The sequence below is a fragment of the Spermophilus citellus genome (genome assembly GCF_964194105.1).
Source record: "Spermophilus citellus genome assembly, chromosome: 10".
NCBI classification, from domain to species: domain Eukaryota; kingdom Metazoa; phylum Chordata; class Mammalia; order Rodentia; family Sciuridae; genus Spermophilus; species Spermophilus citellus.
In genome coordinates, this window is record NC_138197.1 from 121,556,529 (window position 1) to 121,572,267 (window position 15,739).

The 15,739-nt window shown below is 46.9% G+C and overlaps 1 protein-coding gene across 3 annotated transcripts in view; it reads right to left on the reverse strand.

Annotated features, from left to right (window-relative positions):
- Positions 1–1,367: 1,367 nt before the first annotated feature.
- NUAK1 (NUAK family kinase 1) overlaps positions 1,368–15,739 on the reverse strand; it is a 68,386-nt gene continuing 54,014 nt past the window's right edge. For all 3 annotated transcript variants that reach the window (XM_081309707.1, XM_081309709.1, XM_081309708.1), the window contains 3 exons: positions 10,568–10,687; positions 8,122–8,254; positions 1,368–5,756 (listed from right to left, as the gene is read on the reverse strand). In XM_081309707.1, coding sequence (XP_081165833.1) covers positions 4,615–5,756; positions 8,122–8,254; positions 10,568–10,687 — 1,395 coding nt within the window. In that variant the 3' untranslated portion in view covers positions 1,368–4,614. The remainder of the gene's footprint in view (positions 5,757–8,121; positions 8,255–10,567; positions 10,688–15,739) is intronic.

Consider the following 15,739-nt stretch of genomic DNA (forward strand, 5'->3'; position numbering starts at 1 on the left):
ACATGGCCCAAATATTGGATGGGGTACACTTACACTAAAAAATTACTCATGATTAAATAGGAGACCAGTGGATTAGAAGAAGGAAATGAAAGAGAGGAAGGAGGGATGGGAAAAGGGAAGAATAGTGGGATTACCTGACCCAGCTTTCCTACGTACATACACGAATACACCACGGTGAATCTCGCCTTTTTGCATATCCATAATGCAGTAATTTTAAACAACTATAAATGAATAGAAGAAAGGTCAGCAGAAAGGGAACGAAGGGAGAAGAGCAGAGAAATGGGAAGTACTGGGGACTGAATGAGAGCAAATGATATTCTAGGTATAATTATGTCTAAATGAACCCTAATATTATGTTTAACTAAAATGCACTAATTAAAAAATCCCTCAAAAATTATTCATGATTTACCTGGAGTTCAGATGTCACTGGGCATCCTGTAGTTTTGTTTGCTGTGACTGAGGTTCTTCCAGAAGATGAGCTGTCATTTCTTTGCAAAGTCAGAGTTTGCTTGCACAGACCTGGAAACGCCACCCCTGGGTGCAGAGCACGACTCTCACGTCTGGTACAGGGTAGAGTTTGGTTCCGTTTGATAGGATGGCCAGGACCCAGGGAATCCTCAATCTCCCCCTACTGCTCATTCTTTCCAAGAACTTTCTAGGGGGTCTGTTCATGTAAGAAATGGTGGCAAAATGAGACTGGTGACGCTCTTATAAGCACAACAGTGGCCGCTTCTAAGAAGACATAGCCATTGCTCTTGACCCTGATCAATCAAGTTAACAATCCGTCTGCCCTGGGAGAAGAGGACGTGCTTGGGAGGGGGTGGGCAGGGAAGCTCGGGAGCACCCTGGCTAAGTGGTTAGCTTTCGATGACCTGAAGGAACCTGGCCATTCATCCCTCTTGGAAACTATAACCAAGAAGATGTCAATTGGGAAGTTATTGGGCAGGTCAAGGTGGTCACACAACCAGGGAGGAGAAACGTGAAACGTGTGACCACGCTCATCTGCTGTTCCTCCAGGAGACCAGAAAAGGACCCATGTGCTGTTATTTCTTTGGCCAGACTTTTCTTGCATGGATCCAGCAGAGCATAACTCTCTCCGGCTGGTGCTAGGGTCGGGTTGGATGTCGTCTGACATTAAGGAGAATAAAGCTGGTGTGGAACGAGCAGGAGAGAGAGGATCCAGTTCTCCAGGCTCCCACTGCCCTCCAGCTTTGGTTCCAGCATGTGGTGGGCTGAGGCCCCTTCTGAGGACTCTGAGTAAACTCCCCCTTGGTAACTGCGCCCGCCTGGGTAGATTTCCAGGACTTCCACCCACTGTGTCACTTCCTTGACTGAGAAAGACGAGTAAATAAAGAAGCAAGTCTCAGTTCATTTCGTTGCCATTTATTTAATTTAAAAATAAAAACAGAAACAACCGAAAAAAAAAATAACAAAACAAAAAATCAGTTTCCAATGAAAAATACAAACACTTTGGGTGGTTATCCAGCTTTTTTTTTTTTTTCCTCCCTGAAGGCTGTTCTCAAACCAATCAAACGAGTGAAAACCAATTTTGACTGGAGCCATAAAGCACGTTGCACCAATTAAATTACACCAATATATTATTATAATACCTTTGAAATGCCTTTCAGACCAATAAATAAAAAAAAGACAAATTCAAATTAAAAAGTCAACTTTTTATTACCAAAAAAAATAGAAATTAAATAAAAAGTCACAACATGGATTCTTTTTTTTTTTTTTTTTAATGTGCAGTCAAGTTTCTCCTTCTCTCTCTCCCCCTTTTTTTTTTTTTCCTTTTTCTCCTAGGAATGATACCATGCCAGTAAATCCCTACAGAACATTTCCAGTTTGGCCATAAGCAGTCAGTCGATCATTCACATTTGTATTCAAGACAGCAGGCCTGGGCAAAACGCCTGAATTTCACCCTGGAAAGTGCTCCTCGAAGAAGCAGCACCTGGTAACAGAGATGGAAATTCAGAGGGTACTTAGTATTTTCCTGTTGCCTGGGGTCTTGAAGCACTTCCTGAAAACTGATCTTGCCTTGAAATTTACCTGTAAAAAGAAGTATAATTCTACCCCTTTGGCAGACGTGTAAACTAAGACGCCAAAAAAAACCCCACAGAGGCAAGGAAGGACCAGGAGAGCGGACGTCCCATCCCCTGCTTCCAAAGCAGGTCATCAAATTGTCCTCGACTGTGACTCCATGGAAATGGACCAAGCACAACTTCTTTGGCTGGGGACTGGCTGGTGGGGTGGACGGAGCTTGGTCAGGAAGCAGAGCTTTCAAAGTTTTTCCTTGAAAGGAGAGTTGACATCACATCCAGAAACCAGAGGATGTCGGAACTGGACAGAGCCTGAGAGACCAACCAACCCCACCCACCCTGCAGCCCTGCTGGAGAGGAGAACAGCCCCCACCCTGCAGTGCCCAAGGCCACCAGCCATCTAGCGGCAGACCAGGTCTGGACTCCCAGTCTCTGCCTCTGAAGGGAGGATATCCTTTGCCACGATGCACCAAGTTTATTGACAAAAGAGAACATGCAGGTGTTTGGGAGGCAGGAGCGGAATGATTTTCCTTAATAGTGTCATTTTCACTTAAAGATTAGAGCCATGGAAAATGCTAAGCAGATTCAATCACTTGGCAAAAGGGAAAAACACATTGGCCGGTAAGCAGGTGGGTGTTAACACCTAAGTCACACGCCAGCTGTCAGCAAGGCCGGGTGTGATCTGGGGCCAGCAGTGCGGCAGGAGAGGCTGGTCAGAAAAGATTACAGATCAGAGGCCGAGAGAGAGATAGAGAGAGGGAGAGAGAGAGAGTGCTCAGAGGCTGCAGGGTGCCCTTCACGCACCCCCATGCTCCCAAACACAACTGGCCCTCTATAGATCTTTGTCCCTTTTAAACTCTACTGGAGTTGAGCAAGGAGTGGAACTGAATGAAAGGAAACTAAGCAGCTTCTCAGCACACGGCTCAGCCCGATCTGAAGGAAAGCACAAGCCAGAACCATCTCCGGAAGGCAAGGGCGACGTCATCCTAATGAATGTTCTTAGTGAATTCTGTTTTTTTTTAACGGTATCCCAAGATCAGTCCTCCCGGCTGTAAGTGGCTATGAAACCGACCACCTTGAAATAAGGATTCTGATTTTCCTAAGCCTCTAGAAACTAGAGTCATCCCAGAGAGACTGTACCCCCGAGATGTCCCCTGTGGGAGTGCTTGTCAGCTATGATCTGGCTTCCCAATGTGCTCAGGGAGTCCTGCCACCTCTTTTCTGCCTCCTCCAGAACCATCTGGATGGTTCTCCTCTCTGCTTCCTTCTCACCCACTGGGCTCTTCTGACACCTTATTCGTTTAAATGGATCAAACTTTCTTTCTCCCTAAAGCCCAGGAGTTGGTGTCAACATTCAAAACCATGACAGAATACTTAGATTGGGGGAATAAAGCACCTCCTGTCTGACTTTCCTTTCTTCATCCAAATATTCCACCTACGGGCTACTTCCCAGAAGCAAGCTCCTCCACCTCTGAGGACGCTCTACTGGGTGCACGGGAGACCACTTGCTATCTGTGGACAGAGCCAGTAACTGAGCCAGGCAGTCATCCTTTAGAGACTGTGGACAATGTCACCTCCAATCCAAAGCAAAAGGCAGCGTTCCAGTTACTATTAAGACATGAGAGAAGAGACAAGCTGCCCCTTGCAAGTGAACTTCCTCTTCCGTTCAACTGTGCAAAGGCCACAGAAGGCCTTTTGCGCTAGAATACGCGAGAGTTCCGGCCTCTGACACTGTCTTCTTTCTCCCTGCCCACTCTCTTGCTGAAGAGCAAGACACACAGCAAGGAGACACGATCACCATGGGCTGACTGTGTCCCTAGCAGAGTTCAGAGCAGTCTCTGCCCAAAGCCCTGTTTTCCATTCAAGGTAGAGTAGCAAATTAACAAATGCCACAGTGGTGGCAGGAAGAGTTAATGTAGATCCCACAGAATGCTTTAACCTAATTCCCAGGGCTCAGCCAGGTTAGAGATGACAAGTACGTAGCATGAAAGCTATGGCCTCCCTTTCCCTTCCCGTGGCAGCCATCACTATTCAATCACAGCACTCTGCTGCTACTGAAACCCACACACCCAATAGACATTATCAATCGATCACCAATTCAAGCCCGGGTTGCTGAAATCTTGCCAGCCCCATGCAGTCAGATCAAGCTTGCTAATGTTAGAAGCAAAGGAGCAAGCTCTTTGGGCTTATCCAAAGCAGATGGTCCCGGTTTCTCTTGCCCTCCTCCAAAGCATCCGGATGACTTCTAGGGAAATGCCTCCTTCCCCATCTGCTCCCCACTCCCACCGAGCGCCAGCCAACACCACCCTCCCTGGGCAGCTGGTCCTCTAGGAGGTGCCATATGCAAATACCAATTAGGACCCAAATTCTGACTAGCAGTTGGCAGAACTGGCTGGCCGCCTGCTTCTCCCTTTTAGGTGCTGGCTCAAGGCTGTGAACTTGGCCAAGCCAGACGGCGCCAATCCTTTTTCAGTCTGTGGTCCCGGCCAGCAGAGAGGTCACCAGCCCGTTAGCACAAGCCCTGCGGCCCTTCCTCCCTCGCCCCCACCCACCCCATCCCCGGGGCCCTGGAGGGCTAGTTGAGCTGGCTGCAAATCTCCAGCGCTTTCTTGTAGACCTGAGTCACGTCATCCATGTCCGTGAGGAGGGAGAAGCTGCTGTCTGCCAGCCGGTTCCGGTACCGCTTCAGGTACTGGGGCCGGGGCCGGTTGTGGAGTCCTTCAAAGTCCTGGATCTGGAGGAAGTTTTCAGCAGAGACGCAGCTGCGGAGGCGCTGGCGGGCGGGGCGGTTCTCCTGCCAATCCAGCAAGTCCAAGGAGTCACTGGACAGGACACTGTCGTCACTGATGACACTGGAGGGACGGCTGTAGCTGCGGGAGAGGCCCTCAGCGGGGACACCGGGCTCCGTCAAGGATTCCAGTGTGGGCACCTCGGGGCTGGCAAGAGCCCGGTCGGTGGCGCCTGCTGAGTATTTGCTGCTGTGTTTCAAGATGCCCTTCCTCCGGCAGGACAGGCTGTGAGAAGCCCCCCTGGCCAGGTCCGGGGGGCTGGGGGAGGGGAGGCCACCGCCCATGGCCTGGGTACTATCCAGCAGCTCTGAAGATTCGCTGCGCTCTGGGGACGAGTAGTAACCCGATTCCCTCTGCTGGGTCTTTTTCAAGATGCCTTTCTTGGGCATGGTGGCCGACTGCTTGGGACTCAGTTTCCCTGGCACATCTGCTTCGGGGGAGCTGGGGAGGGGCACACCAGTCCGGCACAAGTCCTGCTCCATCTTAAAGGAGGGCAAGGTGGGACCCACGACCCCCTCGATGAAGCCCGTGCTGTGGGAGCGGTGCTCACTGTTGCATCTCTTCTTCAGGATGCTCTTGGGCCTCTTGGAACTCAGCTTGGAAGGGCTTTCGGGCACCGAGTCCTGGCCGGACTGGGCAAAGTCATTCTCTTTCTTGGATTTCTTCAGCGACCGCTGTCGCTCCAGCACGACCTCGGGTTTGGCCAAGCCCTTCACCTTGACTTCCGCCTCAGCCTGCAGCCCGGTGGATCGGTGGTGCCAGTCAATGATCCGTGCCAAGAGCGGGGACTCGGAGTCGTGAAGGGCGTCGCAGTCGCAGACGCTGCTCTTGTAGCCCCAGTTCACCCACCAGTGGTTGGCAATGTCCTCAATGGTGGCCCGGCGATCGGGGTTCACCATCAGCATCCACCGAATGAGTCCTCGAGCATCTAGGGGACGAGAGACAGAAAAAGTCAGGCCATGGCCGGGGGCTTTGGAGTTTACCAGGAAAAAAAAAAAATCCATTTGCAGGTCTGGTCCAGCTACACGTTGGAGCAGGGACCCCTACTCTTTTGGTGAAGATCATTTTACTCCAAGGAAAAGGTGTCCATCACCATGGCTTTTGTCACTCCTCTGAAGGTGGACTCACCCAAACACAGCACTCATGGTCACTGGGAAAAAGGAATCGGAGGCAGAGCACAGAGAGGAGCTCCTCTGTACCAGGAGTGGCTCTTACCTGACACACCTGGGCAGGGAGAGCCGCTGACCCCCAAACTGGCCTCACCCTGAGGTCTTGGCTAGCTTCTGAGAGCCACACCCAGCGAGCTCACCTCTTTCCCTGTCTGACATAAGTGGCATCTGTATCCACCGAGCTGTCGGTCACACAGCAGCTGTCTGTATCTGCTACCAGGTGTTCACAGCCAATTTGGGGGAAAAAAAAAAAACCCTTGCAAATTTCTGCTGCCAGAAAACTGGGGGAAAGGCCCAGAGAGATATTCAGGAGGTTACAGAACAAAATTAGTGACTTCTACAGCTAATAAGTTGACTTTTAGGGTCAAACCATTCAGCCCCCACAGGAGATGAATTCTATCTTGGGAAGTTGCCGCCTCCCTGAGCCACTCGTACAGCAATGAGTAGCTGGCAAAGACTCAGCAGTGGGGTTGGGGTGAGAGGCACCCCTGAAAAGCAATAGGGTGATCCTTCAGTCATTCAAAAAGCATTTCCTAAACCCCTACAACATGCCAGAGATTTCACTGGCACCAGTTAGCTAGTGAGGTAAATAAGAACCGCCACAGAAGTCACCCTGAAATTCCCCCAAAAAGAACAGACTGGTTTATTGAAAAAACACACAGACAGATAGACATGTGCATATCGATATAGACAACAGTCAGTCCTCATTATCCACGGATTCCATATTTGCCAATTCTCCTACTCACTAAAATGTATCTATCATCCCACAATCAAACCTCGCAGCTCCATGGCCATTGTTTTTGCACACACACGGAGCGTGAAGCATTTGTCACCCGTGCACACATGTGCCAGCTTTTGGACCATAAACGACTGTCCCTTTCTCAGCCTACTTGTGCCATGTTTTTCACATTTTTGCATTTTCTGCTGTGATTCTGCCACTTAAAATGGACCCAAACAAATTACTGAAGTGTTTTCTAATGTCCCCAGGTGCAAGTGTCCCCAAGTGCAAAAAAGATTGTCCTGTGCCCCAAGGGGGGAAAAAGAAAACATACATTACACGCTTTGCTCAGACAGGAGAAAAAGTGCCGTTTGCCATGGAGTTTGAGGTTAAAGAATCAATAATACATATTAAATTAGGGACTTTAAAAATAAATATACAAAAAATAAGATAAGCACTGATCAACAGACAAATACATTGTGGTTGGAAGTTCACGGACATCTAACTGTATTTTCCCTAGAAGCAGTGGTTCGGTGACTGCAGCAACTTTACAGGACATAACTATTGGGGATAATGAGGATCGACTGTGTGTACGTTACGAACATAACTGAAATGTTTGCGTTAACTATATTCCACGGTGGCCGCCTATACGTTCTCACTGTCCACACATGTTGCTTTCCCATGAAGAGATGGAGCTTATGACCTGGGTTGCTTTAAACAGTAGAGCCTGCTGGCTTCCTAGCCAAGTCAGTAAGAACACTGGCAGCTCCTTCTCCCTCCTTGGGAAGCTCCCTCCTTCTTAGACCCCGGAGCTGCCATGTCCAGGCTCTGTCCTGGAACGACAGGCCGTGGGGAGACACCACAGGGACAAGCACTGAGGGGTGTGATAGCCCCAGCAGCAGCCCCAAGCAAGGCCAGAGAGCCCTGCCTAACCCAGAGACAGGCGGGGGGGAGGGGGGGGGATAAGATCACATAGCAGTTCTTTTGAGTTTGTTTTGGGGAACAGGAGAGTTGTGATGCAACCAGAGATAGTGAAACAGAGCCCTAAGCCAACCTGGGCAGAGGCACAGCAGTCAGGTGACGGGCACCCTTGTGGCACTAACAGTCCAGGGAGGGTGGCTTCTATGTCTACATGGCTGGAAGGGACTTCGTATATCGTAGAGAAACTGAATCCAAGAGGCTGACTTGCCCAAGTTCACACAGTGAGACCAGCCCCCGGGCTGCTATGCAGAACATCTGCTCAGCAGAGTTCACCTGGGAAAGTCTGATAAAGCAAACTCATGAGCCAGCTGTGCCAAAGACAGCCCTCCAGAAAGATGAATGAGGAAGGTGGGCGACTCACGACACACAGATAAAGCAGAGTGTGAGCCGGGCAGGTGAGCTGACCCTCTCCACAGGGCACGCACCTGAGGGCTGCGTTGGCTCCCGGTACTCTCCGCTGCTGATCTGCCGAATGAGGTTTTTGTGATCAAAACCATCGAAGGGCATTGTTCCGTAAACCAGGGTGTAAAGCAACACGCCCAGGGCCCAGCTGTCCACCTGGAGCAGAGAAACAGGACACAGAGGAGCTGAGAGAGAGTTTCCTGGGATGCGTTCCAGACCATCAGCATCACAGCATGAGAGAAGTCACCCCCAATGCCCCCAGGAACTGAATGTAGCCCCTGGCAGACAGGATCCCACCACAGCCTGAAAACTGATCATAATGCAGGCCTGACCTATTGAGGAACTTTCCTAAGTAGGTTATCTTTGATCCTCACTGTAGTGAGGCAAGTAGGGCTTGGATTATTCTCAGCCCCATTTGACAGATGAGAATACAGAGGCACAAGGCAGCTACAAGGTTTCTCCAGGGGGTAAAACTGGGACATGTGACTCTTCATTCCTAATATGGGAATCAATTCCTTCCTGTTTCTTCTTCAAATGGATTGGGGAGGCTTCTAGTGGAAATTTTACAAGAGTCAGGTACACAACCAACATGAACAGAGGAAGAAAGAATTTGGGGTACAATGCACAGTGCTGGAGATACACTCACTGTAGAGGGTACCCACCCATCTCGGATAGGCCACCTCTCCTTGGATCACTGCTGCCATGTAGAAATGAGGGCCCACCACCACCACCACCTTTTATTTTCAAAGAGAAGTCAGAAACCACACTTCTCTATGAATATCTCCCAATTATTAAATGTTTGTTCAATTTTTTATAAGGACAAATGTGGCCAAATAAAGCCAGATCAGAGATCGCCAGCTTGTAACCTCGGATACCGATCATCACCAAAGCAGCATTCATTGCCTAAGATAAATTTACAGCATTGAGTTCCTGCAATTTTGTAAACTAAACCCGATGCTCCTCCCTTACAGTCTAGTTTTAAAAGACTTTCTCTTCGGGAATTGGTGGAGACACTGGTATCCTTCTCTTCACCGCCCCCCCAGCCCTGCCCCAAACACTCTGGAATAGATAAATATTTAGAAAAAAACATTTCCACACACTGAGCAGCTGCTATTTAAAGGATATTAAGTGGATGAACCTCTCTGTAAAGAGAACCATCTTAAAAGAGAATCATCACCCACAACTAACCTACTTTCAAAATAACCATTTTATACGTATACATCTTGCAGCAGCCCTGAAAGCTTTAGGCATACAGAGGAATACATCTCTCCTGAAATAGAAGATGCCATTAAAACATATCTCCTAAGTGAAATACATGTCCTGCTGTTGGCGGGACTGTAAATTAGTACAACCGCTAGAGAAATCAGTGTGGAGGCTCCTGAAAGACAGGCATGGAATCACCATAGGACCCATCCGTCCTACTCCTCAGTATTTATCCTGAAGAAGGAAAGTCATCTTACTACAGTGACATCCATGCTTATAGCAGCACAATTCACAATAGCCAAACTATGGAACCTGTCTAGGTGTCCATCAACAGGTGAACGTATAAAGAAAATGTGGTGCATATACACAATGGAGTCTTGTTCAGCCATAAAGAAAAATGAAATTATGACATTTGCAAGAAAATGGATGGTATTAGAGACCATCATGTTAAGCAAAATAAGTCAAACTCAGAAGGTTAAGGGTTCCTGTTTTCTCTGATATGCAGAAGCTAGAGAGGAAAAAGGAAAACACACGTGGAGGTGGATCTCCAATAAATCAAAGGGGAGATCAACAGAGGAAAGAAACCAAGAATGGGTGGCGGAGGGCGGGGAGCGCTGGGGAGGGATACTGGTCAAATTACTTTGTCATATTGTGTGCACGTGTGAATATGTAACAACAAATCCCCAAAATATGTAGAAGTGTAATGCACCAATAAAAAAATATGTGGAAAAAAAAAGAAAAAAGAAAGAAATACTTATGCTATTAAAAATATGTGCAAAATAATATTCACTTGAAGAGTCAGGAGTTTCTTCTTTCTTTGCTCATTTGTTCTATTTGTTTTGATACAATATGGAAAAGCTGAATATCCAAATCAAGGGGAGATTATTAAATATGTCATATTCATACTATATGACATTATGTTGTACAAATCATTTTTTAATGATAATATATTTGGAAGATGTCACAATACAATTTTAAGTTAATAAAGGGTAAGATAGATAGATTATATATATATATATATATATATATATATATATATATATATATATATATATATAAATGTCACGTTATGGACATCTTGCCCTTTATTAACTTGATCTCAGCTATTTTTAGATGATCCCAATTATTTCTGTGATCTTAATTATTCTTGAAGTGCAGAGGTCTACACTGTAAAACTCTATTTTCTCTGCTTCTCTTCTGGGTTTTTAAAGAATTTCCCAGATCCGGTTCTTGCCTCACCCCCTGTATACCAGGCAGCCTGCTTACCTCTGGCCCTCGGTAAGGCCTCCCATTGACGATTTCAGGGGATGCATAGAGGGGGCTCCCACAAAATGTTTGCAAGAACTTGTCCTTCTGGTACAGGTTGGAGAGCCCAAAGTCAGCAATCTATAAAGAGAAGAAGACCCAACAAGACTTGTTAGCATTGGCCATCAGTTCAAACCAGTTTCAACCAGTTCAAAAGAGAGCAGATGAGGGCACCTGGGCCATTTCCTCTCTAGTCCTGAGTCTCCATCCAAGGACAATTGAGCCAAGGTTTCCCAGGCCACAGCACCCATTACCAGCTCCACCACATCTGCAGACCACATGCTCTGTTACTTACAATTACTCTTTTTTTTTAAATATTTTTTATTTTGTTTATCTGTCTTTATGTTGTGCTGAGGATTGAACCCAGTGTCTCACATGTGCGAGGCAAGCGCTCTGCCACTGAGCCACAACCCCAGCCCTACAATTACTCTTCATATGGATTCTCCATTGAACTTGAGACTTGCTCTGAGAAATAACTCCCACAAAGTCACCTACTTAATATTTCTTATGAACATCAAAGCATTTATAGTTTCCCCACCATCTGTGAAGAACATGTTCCAAGACCCCCAGTGAATGCTAAAACCTGAGACAGCACCAATATATAAATATATTTACCCCATAAATATATACCTATGGTAAAGTTTAATTTATAAACAGGCACAAAAAGACTTTAACAATAATATCTAACAATAAAATAGAACAATTATAAAAATATACTGTAATAAGATTAATTGCCAGCATCATATTCTTGTATTCTGGGGCCATGATTAAGTAAAGTAAGGGTCATTTGACACAGACATTTCAACACTACAATAGTCACTGTGATAAATAAGATGGCTACGTGACTGATGGATGGGTAGCATATACAGTGTGGATCCACTGGACAAAGGCATGATTCACTTCCCAGACAGGATACAAATGGACGGCAGAGGATTTCAACACAATACTCAGAATGGCACATAATTTTAAATACACAAAATTGTTTATTTCTGGAATTTTCAATGTAATGATTTTCGACCCTGATTCACTGTAGGTAACTAAAACCATAGTAATTGAAACCCTGAACGAGGGGAGATTATTGTATGACTATTAATTTAAAAATTGTCTCTCCATGGTCTATCCCAAATCACACTGCATCGTGGTAGTATGGGCGTCACACTGTGGGAAATTCTGACCTACGCAACTGAGAGCACTATTTATCCACCCACACTCGGATCAGAGCTCTATTTGACCCAATATAAAGTGCACACAGAGCATCAGGCTTTGAGTCCTCATATTTCAGCCTAAACTCTGTCACTGAGCAGGTCACTCAGCAACTCTGAACCTCTGCTGAGCCACCAGAAAATAGGAATCCATGATCCTACCCTGTTCTAGCTCATGGAATTAATGTGAGAATAAGAAAGCAAGTCAAGACCTTGAGAACAAAAGTGCTTCATAAGCCGCAAGTTTTGTGCACATGTCTTACTTCACCTCACATCCGTTGTACCGCACGCTTCTTGGGATCATTCTCTTCTCTGGTTTCTGGGAGTGTTTTATTATCTTTACAGTTGCACTTCCACATGTAATTATGTACATATAGAGCATGTGGACACAAATATACACACGTACACATCTGTACACTATACACACGTATGTACACCTACATACACATATTTGCCTTTCCCACCAGACTCTGAGTCCCCTGGGGCACTTGGCAGGTGCCACATCTTCCCCTCATCTCTGTAATCACCCAGTGCTTAGCACCTGTCCCTACCCAAGAAACACTTGCCACCAAGCATTATATTTTGAACAGTACACATTCTACTTTAAAAATCACAAGCTAATTAACAGATAATGCAAAAAGATAGTAATAATAATAATAAAATTAACTGCTTATTGAAGAAATCATGATTCACAGGCACTGTTGCATTCTCTAATCCTATCAAAACCAGACTCATACAACAATGTGAATGTCCTCCATGCTGCTGAACTGTACAGACAAAAATACTTTAAAATGGTCAGTTTTACATTATGGATATTGTGTCACAATTTAAAAGAAGGAGATAAGGTTCTCCTTCTAAGAGGTAACTAGTAAGCGGCAATGTAAACACCTGTGTCTCTGGGCCATGCTGCCCTGGGGCCACCTGCACATTTCAAGTCAGACTTGCACACAGAGTCCCTGTGGGTTTCTGCCATTCCCCAGGCTGGTTTCCACTGGAGGCTTATAAGTAAGATGAGTGACTCCCGTGCCCGGAGAACAGCCCAGCCTGAACACCACTGAGGCTCTGTTCTGAAAGAAGCCCCTAGAATAAGCCTATTTTATTAAAAAAAAAAAAAAAGTCATCCTTGAATGAATGGAATGTCATTGAAAGCAGCTGGTGTACAACCACCCTCAGAAAACACATTCTCGGGGCTCAGATTGCACTTAATTGCCCCGAATTCCACTTTCTTATCAAGGCCCCTGACTCGCTCGCAGGAAGTAGGTTGGGAGCTTTATGAAGTGTGCCCTGTCAATCAGAAGAGGAATGGAATGAGTGCAGTCCTGGGGATCCCAAGAGGTCCCCAGGCTTCAGCCTCGCTCTGGCTGCAGCCACAGTAGAGCTCACAGGACCCGGGGCATGTAGGCACTTCCAAACACACGTGTGTCTGAGAGGCTCCCGCAGCACCCGTGCAGCTGGCACTGAACCGGGAGGTTCCGGCGGGTCTGGGCATCCTTGTTGCTGGGCCAGAGAGTGTGTTTACGTTGTGGCCCACTCCCATCCTCACAGACTGATGTTTATCAGCCTCTCCTGTAAAACTGTCATTACTGCTGACACAAGATTAATAGAAATCTAGATTAGCCCATGTTCTTGGCACTTGAACGGAAAAGCAGTATTAATCAACACACACACAGAGTTCTCAAACGCTGAGCCAGTCAAACGTGGGCTTTAGCTCCAAGATTTAATGCCACATGGAGCTTACAGGACCCATGACCAGAGGGGATGTGGCCACTGGTTATGAAACCTCTAGAAGCCTCAGTTTCTGTAACATGAGGGCAGGAAAATTATCCACCCTGACAGTGACGTGGTGAAGCTGACACAAAGTTCATAAAATGTTTACAGTAGTAACTGGCACAGAATTGGAACTAAATGAATATTTGCCTCCCACCTTTAAATCCAGAAAGTTAATGTATTTGACGCAGAGCTTATCCCAATATCAGAATAGCCACAGAATAGAGAAGGTTAGGTGCCAAACCATCACAGAATTAAGCAGCTTTGAATTGCAAAATGACACATTAATCATTGCTGGGTTCTCTTTCTGTCCTTTGACCTGAGTCAGAGAGAAGGCCTCAGGTGGGCCACAGCGGGTCTGGAGCCCCTGCAGAGAGGTGTCAGAGAGAGCAGGCCTCCACCTCACAACAACCGGATCAAGCTGGAATTTAATGATGCTCTTTGGTTTCTGTTATATTTATTTTTGAACTTGTCTTCTATTCCTAACAGGTGATACTGGTTTTTCCATCACAAGTAATTAATTAGGGTTTTTCTCAGTAAATATCACTTGAAAGCACCACCTGAACTCAGTGAAAACACTAAGTCAAATTGCAAAAAAGGATATTAGAAAAGGCAGAGGGAAAGGAAAGCTGAAGTCCTGGAAATATTAAATGTCAAGGGAATAAGACAGAAACAATCATCGCAGAACTGGTTTCCACATGAAAGGGCCCTCATGATGCTCATCCTGACTTTTGCTCTGGAAATGAAGCAGCGGAAGGTTCAGGGTCCTAAGACGCTTTGCTGAAGGTCACAAAGAAGAAAACCAAGCACAAGAACATGGGGGTCGCCGCTTTCCAGGTTCTCTGTGACAGAACGTGAGCTGTAGGTTGAGGGGACTCCCAGAGGGAAGCCACCAGGCTCTGCTTGAGAGCAGCACCTTGCCGCACCCTGGTGAGGTCTGCAGAGAGGTACCAGCTGTGCCCGCGCTTGTGCGGCCTGTTCCCTGCCTGGTCCTGGTTCAGAGCCTCCTGGATCTATGAGTGGTGCTGCCCATCCACCTCTCACTCTGCAGAGGAATAGGAAAGTCAAGGCCCCTGGCCCGAACTTTAGCAGCTTTAGTTACTACCAATCCTCAATAGAGGGGTGCCCAGCTCATGAAGCTTGGAGTTTAAAAGACAAATTAGGGAGTGATTTGTCACATTTCAAAAGGATTAACCTCGCTAGAACCTAGGGGCACCCTGCAGTCAGGGCACAAGTGAAACAAGCCAGATGCAAAGAGACACATATTGTCTGATCCCATTGATATGAGGTCCCTCATATCAATGAATTCAGAGAGGGAGAAAGCACAATGGTGGCTGGCAGGCCGCAGGGAGCAGAAGGCTCAGTGCTCGATGTGCATACAGACTCAGCCATGCAGATGGACCACGGGGCAGCGATGGTCACACAAGGGTGTCAACCTGCTTCATGCCCTGTGCCGTGCACCTACAGACAGTAAGTTTTATGCTACCTGATGTATATTTTACCACCATAAAGAAAGGATTAACTGCAGATCACTGCAAACAACAAGCTCACCTGGTAAGAAAGGGAGCATCAGCTTGTTAATACTGACAGCCAACAAAGGGAGGTGCTCACAACAGACGCAACAGCCTGACAGCCACTTGTAGTGTCTAAGAGGAAGTGTTGTGGCACTTGACCTACCAGAACCAGGGGACCCTGGGGCTAGCCTCGGCCTCATCATTCCTAGGTAATCAGTAGGACCTGCAAGGCCACTTGATTTCCCCTTCTGCAAAATGGGACTCACGACAGAACTCAGTTCATAAAGGTGTTGAGTGGGCTGCAGAATATGCGGGTAAGGCCTGTGGCACAATCTTGGCACCGGCTGACTGTGAATTATAGACATCGCAATAATACCGATGGTTGCACTGACTTAGCCATTGTTTGCTGAGCAGGGCAAACTCTGTACTGAAAGCACTAGAGCCACAGAATATTATCATCACCCATGTGTGAAACAGGCGTGTCCGTCGGGACACGCCTGTGTAGTAGGTCGGGAGACGTAAGGGATGGAGAGCTTTAGGACCTGGGTTCAGATCCCAGCCTCACCTCTTACCAAAGCTAACCTGCAGCATGTCAGTCAATCTGCCCTGCTCCAATCAGGTCCCTGGACCAGCAGCATCAGCATTAGCTA